The following is a 19,753-nucleotide window of genomic DNA, read 5'->3' on the forward strand; positions in this document are numbered from 1 at the left end:
TAGGTCTAACAGAGAGTGGGTGCTCAGCAAATACTAGTTGACTGAATAAATGAATTAAATGTTAGCAGTTGGCGATGAGAACTATGCCAGGTGGAAGCAGTAGCATGAACAAAAGCAAAGCAGTGAGAGTGAGAGACATGTTTTTGGCAACTGGATAGCCTAGTTTGGCTGGAACATAGAGTAAGCTGTGTTAGATAAATCTGGAAAGGTAGGCAGACTAAGATCATATTATTGAGAGCTTCATATTCTGGGCTGAGTTTGCACTGAACTTAACACAAGATGGGGAGCCATTGACTTTTTGTTTAAAAGACAAGGAAGTTTCATGATTAGAAATATTCTCCAAGAAATTGATCTTCTAGCTGTGTGGAGAGACTAGTCAGAAGGCTAAAGCCATAATCCGGTGAACAATAACAACAAAAATGGGGACACATTCAGGAGTCATACACCACCAGCTACCCTTGAGTCAATTCTGACTCATGGTAACTCCAGGTGTGTCAGAGCAGAACTGTGCTTCATAAGATTTTCAGTGGCTGATTTTTGGGCAGTAGATAGATCATCAGGCTTTCTTCTGAGGCACCTCTGGGTGGACTTGAGCCTCCAACCTTTTGGTTAGCAGCCAAGAATGTTAACAATTTGTATCACCCAGGGACTCCTCAAGCGTTATGTTATTGTTGTTAGGTGCTGTCAAGTCGATTTTGACTCATAGTGACCCCAAGTGACAGAGCAGAATTGCCCCATAGGGTTTCTAGGCTGTAATCTTTATAGGAGCAGATTACCAGGACTTTTCTCCCACAGAACCGCTGGGTGGGTTTGAACCTCCAGCCTTTTGGTTAGCAGCCAATTGCTTAACTGTTGTGCCACCAGGACTGCTTCAAGAGTCTTAGTGGTGGTAAAATCAACACATTATATGTATTGGGTGGAGAGATTGACAGAGTCAGAGGAGTCAAACAAGACACTGATATTTGGCACCTGTATGATTCAACAGAAATAAAGTGCTGAAGAGCAACAAGTTTGGCAGGAAAAGATGCCAAGTTTCGTTTTTCAAATGCTGAACTCAAAACGTAGAGGTCAAAATCTTGGGGAAAGGGTAGACATTGAGGAGAAAGAAGGAGCAGAAGGAGTCAGAGGGGCCCCGGATAGTAGAGGTGGGAGAACATAGCCTTAAGAAGCTAAGGCTTCTCAGAGAAGGGGTGAAGAATCCTGTCTGCCTTAGGCTACAAGAAACAAAAACACAATACAGCTGGATTTGCTCAGAGAACTCCACTGTTGTCTCCAGAGCAACTGGTTTATTAGAACTGTTGGAGCACAAGTTATATTTTAAGATATTGAGAACGATCTTGGAGTAAAGAAGGAGAGATAATAAGTGCAGCTTATGTTAAGTAGTTTGCCCAAAGCAAATTACTTACCTGAACTCTAACCAGGGCTTTGAACCAGTTCCTGCTGGTTGGAACCCCTGCTAAGAATTTGCATTTCTAACAAGTTCCCAGGTGATGCTAATGCTGCTGCTTAGGGACCAATTCTGAGAACCAGGTAGAGGAGCTGTGGTTCTCAAAATTCATCATGCATAAGAACCACCTGGGGATCTTGTTAAACTGTAGATTCTGATTCAGTATACCTGGGATAGAAATGCAAATTCTCAGCAGGGGTTCAAACCAAAGTGAACCGGTTCAAAATCCTGATTCTAGCCTTCAGGTGAACCTTTATGAGATTCCCATCCCCCCACACTCCTGCTCGTCAGTGTCTGGAGGGAAGATTAAATGGGGGACTTCCTTAGGTGTTCTCTGCCCTCCCTTGTAGCTGTGACACTTCACAGCCTTTGCCAGATAAGTTAGGGGTGGTTGGAGCTTATTCTGCTTGCTAAAGAGTGACTCTTCCCTAATTAACAATCTCAGTTAACAAATGGAGTTTAGCACAGAGCTAAGATGAAGTTCTTCAATTTAACATTTCCTTCGCATGCAATTTAAATCTCAGAATCTTTCACTTTTTGTAATCGCAGACTTGGTAAGGGATCTAGAAGTCATCTAGTTCACTTTCCTCCTCTGTGAAAGAATGAATAAATGTAGGCACACACACACACACACACACACAACAGCTGCTGTCCTGATGGCAACAATTCTTGACTATTCTGGAAACAAGACAGGAAGTATAGCCAATTCCACAATCCCATCCCCTCTCTCTGTTAGGAATACCCTAGGAAGCCTGACCCTCTGCCTCTGCTATGATCAGTGGCTGCCACCACCTGCAGCTGCCTCTCCTTGGCAGCAAGTGTATTTTTGCCAGCCCTTGACTTGCACATGGCAAAGAGAAACCAGCATCTACCCTAGGTTGAGTGACCGGGTTTGCAGAGGCTTTTTCCAGGTCCCTCATTCTTCTCTGCCTGGACCAAGATTCTGAGTCCGACTTGCCTATGAGGCTGGTTTTTCACAATCCACAAGGAATAGTACTCCTGTCTGATTCCTTTCCAACTTTCATGTTTTTGAGCTGAAACGCCACTTTCTTGGAGAACTTTTCCTTGACCATCTAATCTAAAGTCAGTGGTCTCTTCTACTACCGTGATTACATCATCACATCCTATTTTCTTTAACATCCTAGTAAGTGCTTTATTATTATGTTAATTTGTAAGCATAACTGCCTATCTTCCTAACTAGAATATAGACTCCAAGGAGACCAGAGCCATACCATTCATTCTCTGGTGTTCCTTCAGTGCCTAGCATATAGTGGTTGCTTGCATTGGTCAGCTATTGCTGTGTAACAAGCCACGTCCATATTCAGTGGAATATAACAATGAGCATTTATTACAATGCTCAAAGGTCTATAGGTTAGCTGGGACAGCTCTGCTTCAAACTACGTGTCTACGGGTTGGCTGGAATGCCTGTGCTCCTTGTATTTTTCTTTCTCCAGAGATCTGTGCGCTCTTCAGGACAGGTTCTTCTTGTGGCCTTTGTTTGCAACATGTCTCGCTAATCAGGGCTTCAAACCAGTTCCTTCTAGCTGGAACCCCTGCTGAGAATTTACATTTTTAACAAATTCCTAGGCGATGCTAATGCTGCTGGTTAGGGACCAATTCTGAGAACCACTAGTAGAGCATTGGTTCTCAAAATTGTTTATTCCTAAGAATCACCTGGGGATCTTGTTAAACTGTAGATTCTGATCCAGTACATATGGGGCAGAAATGCAGATTCTCAGCAGGGATTCAAACCAGAATGAACCATTTCAAAGCCCTGCTGCTAATATCCCATTTGCAAAAGCAAGCCCAACATTAATGGAGCAGGGAAGTATACTTCTTCCAAGGAGGTTGGGGACAGATGAATAATTTTCAAATAATAATCTAACCTACCATGATGCTCCACAAATATCAAGGATTGAATAAATGAATGTTCTCCTCTAGATCAGCTGACCTTTTAGCTAAACCACTTTCTAGTGGTAGCTTTTCTAGCCATTACAATCCTGTGTCTCATCGATGTTAATTTTAGGATTTCAGTCCACTTGTGAATCCATGGCCTAATGTAAAAGAACCACACCATCCTGTTCTCTTTGGACAGGAGCCAGTTTAGGATCTCTGCCTGTTTACCCCAACCAAACCCACTGCTGTTGAGTTCATTCCGACTCATAGCCATCCTATAGGGCAGAGTAGAACTGCCCCATAGGATTTCCAAGGCTATAAATCTTTAACGAAGCAGACCGTCACATCTTTCTCCCGTGGCGACTGGTGGGTTCAAACTGCTGACCTTCTGGTTGGCAGCTGAGTGCTTTAACCACTGCACCACCAGGGATCCTTCTGCCTGTTTAACAGAGGTTAAAGCCTCCTTCATTTGATCCTGGCTCTCCCTGTACCCCCTCTTCAGGCATAGGGAAGGTTTCATTCCTGCCAAAAAGTAGAGGGGATGAAACCAACGAAAAGAACCTACCATCTGGTGGTGTGGGCTCATCAGATTTGCAGCCAGGATTCCAACTAGGACCATTAAAGAATTTGTGCACAATAGCTTGAGTGTCAGATTAGAGCTGGAAATGTCTTGGTCACTGGGAGAAAGTATAGGTGCCTCAGAGTAACCAGATATCTTAGGAATGAGATCCTCAGCATATAGTCAAAGAGCGACCTAAAGGAATCATGCCCAGTCGCATCCGTGGGGTGGACAACACTTCCTAAAACTGTTCCATGAAAACAGGTTTGCTCCTAGTTTGATGAGGAGTATTAAGGACCCCTCTTAGCTTTGACTAACCAATCAGTCTGCCTGGATTTTAAAGCTTTTGCCTGCCCTGGTCTCTGATCTTGCCTGACTCACCCGAATCCCTGGTATGATCTTATCTTATTAATATTTCCTCTGGCCTCAGTGTGTTGACCCTTGGTCTAGCTCCAGCCTCTCTGAATTTTCCCATCAGAAAAGATGCAACCATGGTAGGACATCTTTTTTTGTTGCTGTCATCTGTTGAGCATCTAATCTCCATTCTTTTGGTAATAACATCTTGATTTCCCTTGGGGAACTATCCCCCCTGCCAACCTTGCCCCTGTGGACTGACACCACCCCAAGCTCTAAAAATGTTCATATGACTAGGCCTAGGCCAACCAAAAGACTACAATATTCTGGCCACTGTGTCAGCTTCAGAAATGGGCATGAAACCTGATTTTTGTTCTATGACATCAGTCCCAGGACTTTTGTGGAACTGATGGGGAGAGGAAAGTTCCCTTTTTACTGGTCTTTAGCTGGGCTGGGATCTGACTTGTGGCATAAGTATGCCTGAGAGTGAAGTCGACATAGAGAATAGGAGAGTCCCAAATCTAGAGGTGTGTTTCAGTCCTGATGACACCATTCAAGCCCCCGAATCCAGCCATAGCTGAAGTCAATACTATTCAGTTAGTTGGTTTTTTCACTTGTAACCAAATGAGAAATGTCTTGGTCATGGGGAGAAAGTGTCCCAGGGAGTCCTGACTGTTCACCGCCCAAATGGGGTTTCCCTCTTGTCTCTATAAGCAACGATTTCTTAAACCAAGACATAGTCTGGCCCACATATTTAGTTTATTCTGGCAGACTGAATCATAAGTGAAAGGAAATGCTTCCTGATTTAGTGTTGCTGCATATTTGGACCCAGGGTAAACTTAGCCTCCTTAAGATTTCAATTTTCCTCATCCACAAAATAGATTCATTCATAGATAATGACCACCCTCTTAGGAAAACACTAAAGATTAATTAGTCGCATTTGTACTTATGGTGCATTTATGTTCATAGATAAGGAGTCTGGTTAATTATATTACCCTGCGTTTGCCCAGCATTGCTGATTTTTCAAAGCTCTTTCATGTAAGTAATGGCAATTGCCTGCTCTACTAACTCTGAGAATCCAGAATTATCACCCCATATTATACATGAGGAAATGAAACTGGACCAAAAAAAAAAAAAAAAAAGGGTGAGACTACTCAAGGTCACACAGCAAGTCAAGATCAGAGGAGGCACCGAACAAATTATCTCAATTCCTGCATACACTAACTACTCTATTAAACTTCATTGGAAATTGTTCTGCTGGCCTCTAACCAGTTGCCACAGAGTTGGCTCTGACTCATGGTGACACCATGTGTGTCAGAGTATGTGTGTGGAGTCCATGGGATCATTTGGTCCTTCTCATAATAACCACACAAGGCTGATATTACTCTTATCTTTATTTTATAAAGATACTGAGATTCAAAAAGGAGAATTGACTTATAAAAGCTGGTCAGCTCATCGATAGTACAGCCAGGTCTTGAACCAGAAATCCTTTATTTAGAAAAATGGAACTTTATTTTAGACCTTTCATAACCATAGTCCAGAAGGAGCTGGAATGAACTTTCCATTTAATGTACACCTGGTTTTCACCCCATCACTGTCCAGCCACACAATAATAACCATTCACCGGAATTTACAGCTCAGCCCCTGGAACTCTCAAAACCCTTGATATCAAAGCACTATCTAACAAAACAGCAATAATTCAGGTTTATTCTCATCACTGCACCTGCTGTTATATAATATACAATCATTCACTCATTCATGCATTCAGCCAGCACTACTGACCACTATTGTATGGTGGGGATTGTGTTGGAAAGCTAAATAAAAAAAGGTCATGGCCCTTACGTTGCTTCCCTGTTGGGCAGATAAGACAAGGCTCCAGCTGACTAAAACCTAGGACAAAGTGTGACAACTGCTATGAGGAAGGTAACAAGGCCTGAATGGCAGAGGAGGGTGTAGACATGAGAAAGCAGGGAAAGTCTAATGAAAAAGATGGTGTAAGAATTAATACTGACCGGAAGGACAGAATTTCAGCAGGGGAATATGGTTTGCAGATACCAGCGGAGGTACAGCAGTGTGGATATGAGTACCATCGAGAGATCTGATTTGACTAGAGACCGAGACCGAACTGTAGTATGGACCTTCTCTGCTGATGAAATAAGTGGGGACTCTAGATGATTCCATGGACTCCACACACATACGCCACACTTCCAGGCTCTTCACTGGGTCAGTCCCAATCTCCATGAGCACACCCAGAAGCCCACCATAGAGTCACATAGGACAAACTCATCCCTACACTGAATCATCAGCCTGCCTTTCCCCCAGCATCCCCACCCCTCTGCCCATCTGCCAGACTTCAGCTCAAACTGGCAACAAGAGTAAAGGAACAAAGGCCATTGCTGTACAAGCAAGATGTCTCCAGGAAACATGAATGTGGCAAAGTGCTCTCGAGCATCTCTTGTTCTGGTGAGAAAACAGAAATCTGAACCTGACCCTTCTCCTAAAATCCATTATTGGTTTTCACGCAGCTTTTGGGATAGAGATCAAAATCCATAACAGGTCCACAAGGCTTGGCCCCCCACCACCCTCTCCAGTCCTGAACTCTCCTGTTTTCTCCCCTGGCCAGGCCTCTGTCAAGGAAGCTCCTTGAATACTCCTCCCGATGTCACTCACACACCACCAAAACCTTCAGTTCTCAGCCAACACTTATCTTGCAGGAAGCCTCCCCAGCCCTCTGTCCAGAGCTAGTTCCTTTGTAATATGCTCTCACAGAATCATATGGCCTAGCCTTCAGCACATTTATCACAACTTATGATATACTTGGAGCACTGGTGGCGCAGTGGTTAGGAGCTCAGCTGCTAACTAAAAGATTGGCAGTTCAAATCCACCAGTTGCTCCTTGGAAACCCTATGGGGCAGTTCTACTCTGCCCTATAGGGTCTCTATGAGTCAGAATTGACTCCATGGCAACAGGTTTTTGGTATGATACACTCATTTGTGTGATTATTTGATTAATAGCTTCATCCCTCACTAGCCAGTAAGATCCGGTAGCACAGGACTGCTTTCTGTTTTTGTTCACAATAGTACTGACACTCCATAAACACTTGTTGAATATTGAATTGATGCACCTGAGGCCCAGGGTAGGCTTAGCCCCTGTATTTGAATACACAGCGTGGTATGGCTGTGCATGTTCATGGGAAGTGATTAAAAGCTTTCATTAGATTCTCAAAGGGTTTAGGGAGACTTCCCCCAACCAAAGGCTAAAACAAGAGCCTCTTCTCTTAATTGTTTACCTAAGTTTTCCAAATGCTCTTCCCATAGAAATACAGCCCTAGAACGATTTAGAGATCAGTTGAGCTCCATTTTATAAATTACCATGAGAGGGGGTTGCTTCTCCAAGATCACCCCTGAACCAATCAAGAAGACAATTCAGCACTTGAACTCACATTTTCAAATCCCAATTCAGTGTACTTTTCACTGCGTCAAACGTGGTGTATGGTATTTTATCCCCCTGTCTACATCCTACCAATCTCAACTCATATGTCCTTGTTCTTTCATATCTGGTCTGATTCCTCTAACTGGAAGTTTTCCCTCCCTCCTCTGAACTTCTGCCTACGTATGTGCAAGAGAAAGAGTGGGAAGAGAGACTCTTCCTTATATCACAGTTTTTTTGTGCACCCTTATTTCCTCTTTAAGCCCCTGAGTCCCTTAAGGGGAGAAGCAATGCCTAATGTATTTTATTCCCCTCGTTTCCTAGCGCAATGCTTTGTAGTGGCAAATAAAATCTCATCTCTTGAGTCAACTCTGACCAATTTGTAGTAGTTGCCTGGAGTGTGTGGTGAGAGGGAATTGGAGGCCATGTCTAGATGGAGTGGGGAAAAAATTCTGTGATCAGTGAATGCTGCCTGCAAGGGAGTGGAAGGGACAGTGATGGCATGGGTGCCACACAGAAGGTGATAATAAAAGTGCTTTAAATGAATCTTAACAGTTTTTTCAAAGATTCCATATGACTGCTTTATCCTGAGCATCTGAGAGGAGAGCAGAGATTTCACCCATCCCAGCAGAGGTATTCTATCCAGAGGAAGAAATGTTCACAACAACTTTTCTGCATAGAGTGGCACAGAAAAGCTTATGATCAATGCTGATATAACTAGAATCAGTGTAGACATTTCACTGAGAACATACATACGGGTGGATACGGGAGCCGAACTCTCAACTCCCTGTCTTGGGAAAAACAGACATATGCACAAGTGGTTGAAGGGAGAAGAGGAGGAAAATTGTGAGTTCACGCATTCAAAACACTCTCCTCTCAACTCCACTACCATCTCACCAAAATCTGCTCCACCCATCAATGCCTGCACAAGTTCCCTTCCTCCAAGAAGTCTTCATTGTCCACAGTCATAGCTTCTGCCTCAGAAATCTTAGCTCTTAATCTCCAGTCATCAACTTTGCTGTGGCACTTCTTGTGTTGGGCTCTATGACTGCTATTTCAGGTTTTTGTGTCCATATAGTTTTCTATCTTGAAAGGGAGAAAGATGCCAAGAGAAGAGCTCACAGAGTTTTGGAGCTTCTAAAGCTGGATTAAAAGACTAGCTTAGGCTCTTACTAGCTGTATAATGAAGTCCCCAGGTGGTGCAAATGGTTAATGCACTCTGCTGCTAACTGAGGAGCATTGGAAGAAAGGGCTGACAATCTACTTCTGAGAAATTGGCCATTGAAAACACTGTGGAGCACAGTTCTACTCTGACACACATGGGAACACCATGACTTGGTGTTGACTCGACGGCAACTGGTTTAGCTGCATGATATGAAGAAAACACTTAATTTCTCTCAGTCTCAATAATATCATCTATAAAATGGAGTAATAACCTTTCAGGATTGTTATAAAACTTAAATAAGACAATATATGCTAAGTATCTGGCACACAGTAGGTCTTCAAAATAATCTTTGTTTACCCCATCAGCAGCTTTCCATTCTCCTCATTGCTACATACAGACTAAACTTTTGAGAGCAAGAGTTACACATCTTTTGTCTCCTCTGCTATTTATTACAGAGTGAGGAATAGATATTATTAGAATGAAATAATAAAATGAGGATACCGAAGGATATAAATCAGGTGTAAGCAGATAGACCTGCTTATAGGCTTGGGCAAGTAACATAATTTTGTTATGCTCGCACATATATGATAGAGAATGGTGGTGACTTCAGCAAACTGGAGAGGTTATATCTTAAAAAGGGCAATACTTCTCAACTCTAGATAACAGAAGCTGAGCAGGAATAGGGGCCCATGGTTGACAGGTCATCTGATTTATTTTTTCCCAGAAAATTTGGAAATTTGTATTTTTTGTGTCTAACTTTGATATTTTCAAAGCACTATACACCTCAAGGAGCCGTGGTGGCTCATCGGTTAAAAGCTCAGCTGCTAATCAAAAGGTCAGCAGTTTGAATCCACCAGCTCCTCCTTGGAAACCCTATAGGGCAGTTCTACTCCATCCTATAGGGTTGCTATGGGTTGGAATCGACTTAATGGCAATGAGTTTGTTTTTATATGTGCCTCAAAGAAAAGAAGCCGTGGGTTGTTAGTTTGCAACCCCGAAATTAATCAAGGAGTGTCGGGCAAAAACTAAGAGATCATCTGTTGGTTGCCAGTGCCTAAATTCTTGTTTGACTGTCCCTGGGCCTCCCAGTCAGGTACACAACAGAGGGAGTCCCACTGCAATTTGGTCTGCTAGTGTCTACCTGATTGTAATTTAGGTTATTACCATCTTCATGCTAAGTGATTTTCCTGACTCCTGAAGACGTTTGTTCATTTGTGTTAGAGGCATCACCCTGTGTCAGGTGTTCTCAGCAACACCAAACGATAGATACACAGCTCACAGTCTGGTAGGAGAGCTAACGCGTAAACACACAACACAGGCAACATTGCAAGACAAGTCAGCCAGGGCTCACAAACTCAATGAGCCAGGCAAGGAAAGCAAATGAGAAGAGTGGGCAGGCTGGGATGGAGAGTCGAGATGGGATGAATGTTCCCTGCTCTGGCCATGGGAGCATTATCAGGGTCCAGAGCTGCCAGACCTTTTTTAAATTTCAAGAAGGTCAAGATATCTAAATGTTGACATAAAATTCCCTAATTTGTAAACACTAAATGGGCCTGAAATTGGCTTGTGGTTGACCATTTGGTGACCCCCTTCTGCAGTATCTGAAACTGCTGTCCCAGTTTGGCCAGCCTGACTGCGCGCTGTACCAGTTTGCTGTTGTTAGTTGTTATCAAGTTGATTCTGACTCATGGCGATCCCATATGGGCAGAGTAGAACCGCTCCATAAAGTTTTCAAGGCTGTGACCTTTCAGAAGCAATTGTCTGCTCTGTCTCCTGAGCTGCCGCTGGGTGGTTTGAACTTCCAACATTTCAGTTAGTAGTCCAGTGTTTACCCATCTGCGCCACCCAAGGACTTCTGCAGTATCTGATAACCACTAACTAAAAGGCCCAACAGGGCATGCCACACAGTCAGAACACAGGAGGAACAAGGTAACATGTCCTCTTTGTCCTTGCACATGCTATTCATTCTATCTGGGATGTTCCCGCCTCATTCCTTTCCCACCTCACCCCTACCTCCGTGATCTTGTCCTCCTGGAAAACTTCTATTTATCTTTGAAGCTCAGTTCACCACCACTCTGTGAGGCCGACCCGACTCCTTAAGGCCTCTCTAACACTCTGTACAAATCCCTGCTATTGCACTTACAGCATTATATTTTAATTTTCTCTTTATAGGACAGTCAGCCTCACTAGGGATAAAGTCTAGCCTCCAGGGCAGGGAACATGCCTTACTTTTGTCTGCATTTCTAGTGCTTAACACACGCCTGGGTTGGTTAAGGACTCAAAGTGGAAGGGAGGACTTTTTAGATTAAAGAAGAGTTTATGGAAGTGTGATACCAATACTACCTACTACAGAGTCCCCCCAGGGCTTGCTGTTTGCATAGTCTGATTCAGGAAGACCAGTGCCCAGCCCTGATTCTTGCTTTAAACAAGCTCCCTGAGTGAATCTTATGTACAGGGAAGTTCGAGGACCCATGGGCTATACTGCAAGCCCCACAAGGAAAGAGGCTGTGTTTTCTTCATTAGCCATTGTATTTGTACCACCTAGCACAGTGACTGGCACAAAGTAGGTATTCGGCATATATTTGCTGGATGGATGGATCGATGGATGAATGGATGGAGGGATGAAAAGGCAAGAATTAAGTTTCAACAATGCTCCTCAGACCTCTAACTGAAACCTTTGTCAGCATTTTCATCCATCCCATTGTTTACACTCACCACAAAGGCACTAAGATAAGCAACAGCTGGTCGGCACCCGGAGCCCTGGCGGTGCAGTGGTTAAGAGTTCAGCTGCTAATCAAAAGGTTGGCAGTTTGAATCCACCAGCCACTCCTTGGAAACTCTATGGGGCAGTTCTACTCTGTCCTATAGGGTCGCTATGAGTCGAAATCGGCTCGACAGCAGCAGGTTTGGGTTTATGGGTCAGTAAGTGCCATCTCTGTGGAAGCTTCCCCACTCCTGGCCCTGTAGGCTTGTAAGGGTACTGGAGGCATTTGGACTGCTGATTCAATGACTTTACCCCTTACTGATAGCAGGCAAGGAAAGCAAGAAAAATCAAATGCGAAGAAAACACCAAACTCTCATCTTGGCTAGTAGCGTTAGCTGACACTCCCCTTCCGTCCTCCCTACTTCCCCTATTCTGTAATCACCACTCTTCCTTTTTAATTCCCTGTTGCTAATGCATCTAGCAGGTATAGTTCTCTCCCTTCCCTTCTCCACCCTCTGGTGGAGGGACAATGAATAGCAAAATGCACAGAAAAAATAAATCAACAGCAAAAATGTAGGGAAAAAAAAACAAAGATAAGGTTGTTTTCTGGGGTAAGACTGACTTGGGGCAGTTAATTTAAGGTAGCTACTAGTCCATATTTCAAAAAGGCACACAAAATTAAATCTGAATAACATGATTTCCTTGGTTTTCTGCAAATGATTAATCAACCCACCCTACTCAAAGCCACTTGGCTTCCTTTGGTATTTTTTCCTTCATTCTAACTGGGACATGTATAAGATTTTCCCACACTAATGGACCATAGTGAATATAGCCCCAAAGGGCTCTTTAGCCTCACATGGAAATTTACAGAGAATCCTACAGGCAGTCTGGGAATTACAGTGCCACCCGAATTGTCCCGCATTCTCTTTGATCTTGGATCTAAAGAGAAGAAACTAAAGGTCTAAGCACAATATATTATTATTCCTTCTCAGACAAGCCCCACAACAATGTTCCCCACTGGACTATAAGCTATTTGAGAGCCTGGGCATTTTATCATCTTTGTATTTCCAATATCCATCTCAGTACAAAGCATTGAGGAAACATTTAAAGAATGATCAAACGAAGAAGGCAGGACTTCATGGAAACGTGTAGACTGATGTATATCAGGAATCAAGTTCAAGAACCCAGATCTCTCCACTCCAAGTTCACTGACCACAATGGACAACACTACCTGTATCATATTTCTTCCTCCCTAATAACTGGTCAACAATCCTATTGGAAGTGAAGTCTTAGGTTGTGAAGATAACAATATAGAAGCACCACCTTTTGCCTTAGAACACTTCCTCCTATTTCTGTCTTTTATTATCTTGTTCTGCCAGTCAACATCTTGACCTTAGGATAGCAGTTAATGTCTCTCTCCACCAAGCTCTGCTGCAGACAGTTCTCAGTAATGCAAGTGAAAACACATGCCAGTCATTTATTCTTCTTGATTCTCTTAGCAAGTAATACTTCTTGAGTAATGGACCCCTTTGAGAGCATGACAAAATCTATGGAGTATGAAAAAAGCTATAGAGCCTCTCCCTAGGAAATAAATTAGCATATCATATACATGCAACAGAAGATTATCCATAATATCAGGTGATGCCTACAGCCAAATCCTCCCTTAAAAGACCTTGTTGTTGTTGTATGCCATCCAGTTGATTCCGACTCATAGCGACCCTATAGGACAGAGTAGAACTTGGGTTTCCTAGGCTGTAATCTTTATAGGAGCAGATCTCCAGGTCTTTTCTCCCGCACAGTGGCTGGTGGGTTTGAACCGCTGACCTCTTATTTAGTAGCTGAGTACTTAACCATTGTGCCACCAGGGCTCCTTCTAAACGACCCTAAACTAAGCCAAATCAAAAAGAATGTACGTTGTCTGATAGCTAAATCAATATTATTCTAGTTCCTCAAGGAGATGTTCTCACAGAACTACAATTCAACATTCAATAATTAAAATTCAGCTCTGTTTTGAGGGTGGTAACACATTAAACAAAATTTTCAACGTCAGTATTACTAAAATGCAGAATCCCTATTTTCTCTATCAGATGGATTACTGCTGAGCAAAATCAAAGCTACGATTTGAAGCACTAAAAGTTTTCCTCCTTAGGTGCTTCTCCAGGCCACACTTGACAAAATCCTAATAACTGATTTCTTGGGTATTCTCAGGTTACACAAAGATCAGTATATCTATCAGTGGTCAGGAACATGGGCCTTGGGGTCACAAGACCACCATTTACCTCCTGGATGACCTCAGGCAAGTTTCATAACCTGTTTCAACTTTAATTTCTTCATTTCTAAAGGGAATACAACATACATTACTCTGCAGGGCTCCTGCAAGGATTAAATGAAGCAATATATGAAAGGTAATGAGTGCATTGCATGGGCCATAGTAAATGCTCAAAAAATGGTAATGAATATTACTATAATTATCTATAAAATACTTATCATAGTTCTTGACACACAGTATGTCCTGAATAAATGGAGTCTGGTATAATTACAATTCTTGGAATTTGTATCAATATTAGTTTACGGGTGGTCTCAGAATTAAGAGAGATTTCTGAATTTTCATTTTGAGCCTTCAAAGTGTGTTCAGTTCAAGTCATTGAGAGGCCACCATGTGAGAATTTGGGAAAGAGATGAAGGAAATATGATCCTTGCCTTCAACCACCCACAGCTCAGTGGAAGTCACCAAGGTGACACCAAAAACAAAAAAAACCATTGCCGTTGAGTGGATTCTGACTCATAGTGACCCTATAAGACAGAGTAGAACTGCCCCATAGGGCTTCCAGGGAGTGGCTGATGGACTCGAACTGCTGACCATTTGGTTAGCAGCTGTAGCTCTTAACCAGTACGCCACCAGGGCTCCAGTATGCCACCAGGGCTCCACCAAGTCAGCAGTGGCCCACAAAGTCTATGGTACCAATTTTATCCAGTTTTGGGTCTGAAGTTGTTCTTGCCCGTTCAACTCACACTTCCGTGCCACACATTCCTACTTAAGCTTAATCCCTACAGGTAAAATGTTACTACTGATTAATTTTTATGCTTTAATATGACATAAAATGACAATCATACAATCACACAGGTTTCCTTTTCAGTCTTATTTGCCAGAAAAACTCAGAATGGCATTTGTTGCTTGCATTTTGTAATGCATTCAAGTCAGACGCTTGAGAGTTACCTATCCCTTCTCCTTCTTGTTGCCACCACTGTTCTGTTTTATGCTCAAAGGCCATCCTACAAACTTCAGTCATTTCAAGCCAGTTTGGAAATAATCAAAGCACACATTTTAATAATTGTTGGTCAGTTCCAAAAATGGGAAATCACGCATACAACTTCTCACCTACCCCTTCTTATCAAGCCACAGGGACATAGTCTCCTTTTAACTTGTGGATAAGAAAAGGCTTGAGAATTTTAGGCCACATTTTCCAAGTCAGACCCTTTAGTCTCCACCTCTCAGAAGTTTCCTATGCGTGAAACTCTCTCAGCTGATCCAGAAAACCTTGGCAAGGTGGGGGAGGAGGAGTCAGCTCAAGTACCTTTCTTGCTAGCATGTAGAAGTTAGCTGACAGGGAAAAAGCAAACCCATTCGATGAAGCGTTGCAGCATGTGAAACACCAGCTGCTGGAATAACTCAAACAGCCCTGGAAATTTTTCTTGGAGGGCTTTCTCTTATGAAGACGGATGACAACTCCGTCATTTTTGCAACACCACCACCTACCCACAGGCCCTCCGCTCATTGGTCGATCACAGAAAGCAATCTCAGAAATAGAAGCAATTACTTACATCTATAGGTCATCTCAAAGCTGTCGCTGATGTTCACAATATCAATCTGAGGAAGCAGCTTTGGGGGCTCTGTGAGTTGCGACAAAGCAAATCTAAAAGCGGCATGTTCCTGTGACTGCTGGTTTGGAAATAATCCCCCTGTGAGGAAAGGAAATACAACATGGTATCTAGGCAAGAAATAGGTTTTAGTTCCTCAGCAGCCCACACCAGATTGGCCCCTTTCTTCTGCCCATGTCAAACCCTCTAGTGTAGCCTTTACTGGAAGGGATGAGAGTTCAAATAGACTCAACGGGGCACTGAGGCTTAAACTTCTACCTATGAGCTTTGATGTGACAAGGGCCTCCAACATTTATCACTCTCCTCAAACATCTGATTGTTCACTCTCAACTCAGCTCAGTTCAGGGAAAACAGGAGCGCTGTGCTGTGTCTCTTCTTCCTTCCGTGTGCAAACCACATAGGTGACCTATACTCTTGCATGCACATAAACCCTCATTGTGTTTATTTTGTCCTGTTATCAGACACATTTCTTACCACAGAGCCTTATACGAAGTGGAAGCTAATAAATGTTCTTTTAGTTAATCTAGCTCTGGGACCCTGTGGGCTTCTCCAACATTATACCTCTTTGCTTTGGCACTTTTGGTCCTTGGCCCGGCAAGACCTGCCTGTAATTTAAATCATTCCATTCCATAGCCTCTACGGTTTATTGCTCATTTCCTCTTCAAATTCTTGATTTTCTGCAAACAGTGATTTACTTCTTTCACCACTCCTGATCCCAGCTACCTAGGAATGACTTGTTACATAAGAGATTACCATTGTGAGTATTTGCATGGTAGAACCCTGTGTTTCAAAAATGTGCAGTCTTAGGAATGTCAGGAGGATACGAGCATTCTATTTTAGTAAAAAGCACAGAAAAGCTTCCTGTTGGGGCTCTTGTTCCAAGAAACAAGAGTACATGGCTTACCTTTGTGTTTACTGTGGACATGCTAATAAATTACAATACATTTCTGGAAATTAAAATCAGCTATTTCCAGAGACTGAACTATAATGAATGCTTAGACAGAAGTTCATCCCAGATCCAGCAGAAATCACAGCCCCAATACAATGCACTTCTAACTTCTTATACAGTGGGTACATATTTCTTTTTAAGAACCAATAAGTAGATTGCAATGTTTTTGTTAGAGATCATACAAGTGGAATCAAGTATTACCTGACGGCAGTGACATTATTCAGCACTTGTTCTACAATTTCATGTTTCAATCTTTTATTTGAAAACTAAAATGACACGGGTTTTATCAGCTGAACAAGCATGTTGGGGCTGAATTTGATAAACAATCCGCAGAGATACACAAGCAAATGTCCCATGTACACGCACACAAAACACCCCCATGTGTTTCTATCCACGGCAAAATGCACAAATATACTTGGAGAAAGCCAAGTCCATATATCTCTGCACGAGCCTTTGCACTCAGCAAAGTGTGGGCAATATAGACATACAGACACAAACAATCCCACACGTTAAAATAAGTGATTTACACATATACAACTGCCCTTGTTTTAAAGAGTAAAAACAACAACAACAAAAACTGTGTTTTTGATTCTGAGGCTACACCCTCCTCCCAGATGACCACACCCCAAACACTTCCCTGTCCCCTTCCCCCTCCCCTGCAATGAATGAAAGAGGAGATGGGAGGTGGAGAGGTAGAAGGCTACAGGATGGGCTACACAAGGGAAGTATCTCCCGGAAGGCAGGAAGTTTTTCATGTAAGGCACTAACACACATATACATACACACTTCAGAATGCAGCTTAACAGGTGTCAGGAAACAGCAAGTTACTCCACGGCTACTCCAACCACCCTGGAGGCCAGCTAGCTGGAGGAGAGGCCAAGGGGAGACCTGAACTGCAGCACATGTGCTCCCGACCAAACACCACCAGCACCACACCCCCCACAAACACACACTCACACAAAGAACACAAACTCCCAGCAACAGAACTTTCCCTAGTGGAGCTACCTCCCTATCAGGGGAAAGAAAACAGAAGCCAAGCCAACCAAGAAAGCTCCAAGCAAAGCAGCTCGCTTGATTTGGAACACACACAGCCCTGGAATGCTGCTGGTCACACTGAAGCCCTAAGTCCTCCTGCAAACGTGTTGTTATTGGTGGTATCATTCCTGTTTGTTTCGCTTTCCCCATTTTTATTAGGAATAGCGATATCTATTAGCCACCCCATAAAATACAGAGAGAGTGGGGGTCCTTATGGAAGCACAACAAGCAGGGAGTGGAAATGGGAACAAAAAGCCATGCAGCATGGTGAAACCTGCCTCCAAGTTGAGAGAATGGAGCCCAGAGATGGGGACTGCTAACAGGAGAAAGGAGTGTGTATGTGTGTGTGTGTGTGTGTGTGTGTGTGTGTGTGTGTGTGTGCGCGTAAAAGGTAGACAATGTCTGTGGACAGAAAATTTAAAGGGAGGGCAATTGAAGGAATAGAGGGAAAGCAGGGTAGGAAGTTCCAGGACTGGGAGGTGGGGGCCTCCAGCCCAGCAAGGCAGACAGCAAAGAGAAGGCAGCTAGGGGAGTCCAGAGCAGGAGAGAGAGCCCCCTCACCTTAGAGTGGGGGCATCTGGCATTATTTCAGAGGCTGCCACAAACCCAGCACCCTTCACTCCTTTAAGAGGGTCTCTTTCTGCTCCTCCAGCTGAGAAATCACTGTCCCCTTCAATTAAACATATATATGCATTTTAAATATATAATCATACACATGTATACACGCACCACTCATATTTATATAAATAAAATTGGGCACCATCTACCAAGCAGTAGAGTTAACTCCTTAAACACCCACCATTTCTTTCCTTGCTACAGCCTGATTATTATTATTTTTTGACTCCAAAGCAGTGGTTCCTCCATTTCACATGCTCATGGCTGGAGTGTGAGTGGGGTGCGCGCGCGTGTGTGTGTGTGTGTGTGTGTGTGTGTGTGTGTGTGTGTGTGTGTGTACACACACTTCCCCTTTGCCCCTCATCTCCTCAAGCGAAGCCCCCCTCCCCACGCTGACAGCCCAAGTCCCCCTCCTATCACCACACAGCTTTAGATGGCCAAGCACAACATCTCTTACTTGGTGGGGGTACAGATCCCTCCAAACCACTGGCCAGACCCAGAAAGTCCCTCCCCAGGCGGCCCCTCTCACTCACCGATCTGGATATTGTTGGGGAAATTGGCACCTACTACCGTGCCTAGGAAACCAATGCAGAAGAAGGCAAAAATGTGCTGCATATTCCTTTTTGCATTGGCGAAAAAGAAGCCCAGGTCCAATCATAGATTTGATGTTTTCCCCCACTTCCCTTTATTCCTCTCGTTGTTCTGTCTCTTCTTCTTTTCCTCCTGCAGTTCCTTCCTTCTTTGCTCGCTTCCTTCTTTCCTTCTGCGAGGTTTGTCTGTTTCCCCTGGAATCTGAGCACTTAAACTGCAGCGTTAACACCAACTGACAGCCAGATCAACTGAGCACAGAAGAGAGAAGCCTGTCCTCAAGCTCGCTGGAGTGCTTGCTCCCCCTCTCCCTCTCCTCTTGCAGCCTGCCTCTCGCTCCCTCCCTAGCTCTCTCGCTCGCTCTCCCCCTCACACTCACACAAGCAGCAAGCTCTATGCTAATATTCACCGAGGAGAGAAGCCAGCTCCGAGTTCCACAGCTGACCTCTTCTACCTACCACCCTCTGCCTCTCGTCCTCTCCTCATCCTCCTTTCGGGCTGTGGGGATGGATGGATGGGGGGTGATCTGTGGAGCTTGGTCCAGAAAGAGGCAACCCTGCAGTCCCCTTCACCCTCCCCCATCTTCCTCAGCTCCCTCCCCCAGCCCCCCAGCCAGGCAGATGCTACTGGGAATGTGGGTTCAGCTGTAAGTCAGTAGGTAGCAGGGGGTCCCTGCAATAGTCCTGGATCCACCCACTGCCTGATCTAGGTCACTTTTTCTAGGAGTGCACGGGCTGTGCTGGATATATATCCTGCACTCCACTGGCCCAATTATTCCTACAACTAATTCCTGAGGGGAAGACCCTAGAAGTCCCTCCTAGAAAATTTGAAGAGAAAAAAAAAAACGTTTTCCCCCTAATGGGAGGAATGACAGAAATACAAACAGGGGGACTCGAAATGATTGGCAGCTGCCTAGATTTGGGCATTTGGCGGAACATGTCTACATTTCCAGTTGGAATTGGAGGTCTCTTTTAAATCCTAGGCATTTAAAAGGGGCCCCGTCCTCCTCCCTCTGCATTCCACGGGAGTCTATAGCATCAGAATCCTGTGGGAGTACAATAAAGGCTAAGGATACTTACACAGAGCAATTACATGAGTCATTTTGCAGAGATTCTAGTGAGAAGACTCAGGCT

General features: G+C 43.8%; 1 protein-coding gene across 5 annotated transcripts in view; it reads right to left on the reverse strand.

The window, feature by feature from the left end:
* The window catches only part of GRIA1 (glutamate ionotropic receptor AMPA type subunit 1), a 379,118-nt gene extending 360,101 nt beyond the window's left edge, over nucleotides 1-19,017 (reverse strand). For 3 of the 5 annotated variants that reach the window (XM_004371282.1, XM_004371280.1, XM_004371281.1), the window contains exons 1-2: nucleotides 18,566-19,017; nucleotides 15,377-15,514 (exon numbers count right to left, since the gene is read on the reverse strand). In XM_004371282.1, coding sequence (XP_004371339.1) covers nucleotides 15,377-15,514; nucleotides 18,566-18,647 — 220 coding nt within the window. In that variant the 5' untranslated portion in view covers nucleotides 18,648-19,017. Of the gene's footprint in view, nucleotides 1-15,376; nucleotides 15,515-17,164; nucleotides 17,221-18,565 lie in introns of those variants that run through there. The other 2 variants (XM_004371283.1, XR_001121565.1) reach the window with 2 other exon arrangements.
* Between the last annotated feature and the right edge of the window lie 736 nt (nucleotides 19,018-19,753).

The sequence above is a fragment of the Trichechus manatus genome, unplaced genomic scaffold (assembly GCF_000243295.1).
Source record: "Trichechus manatus latirostris isolate Lorelei unplaced genomic scaffold, TriManLat1.0 scaffold00011, whole genome shotgun sequence".
NCBI classification, from domain to species: Eukaryota; Metazoa; Chordata; class Mammalia; order Sirenia; family Trichechidae; genus Trichechus; species Trichechus manatus.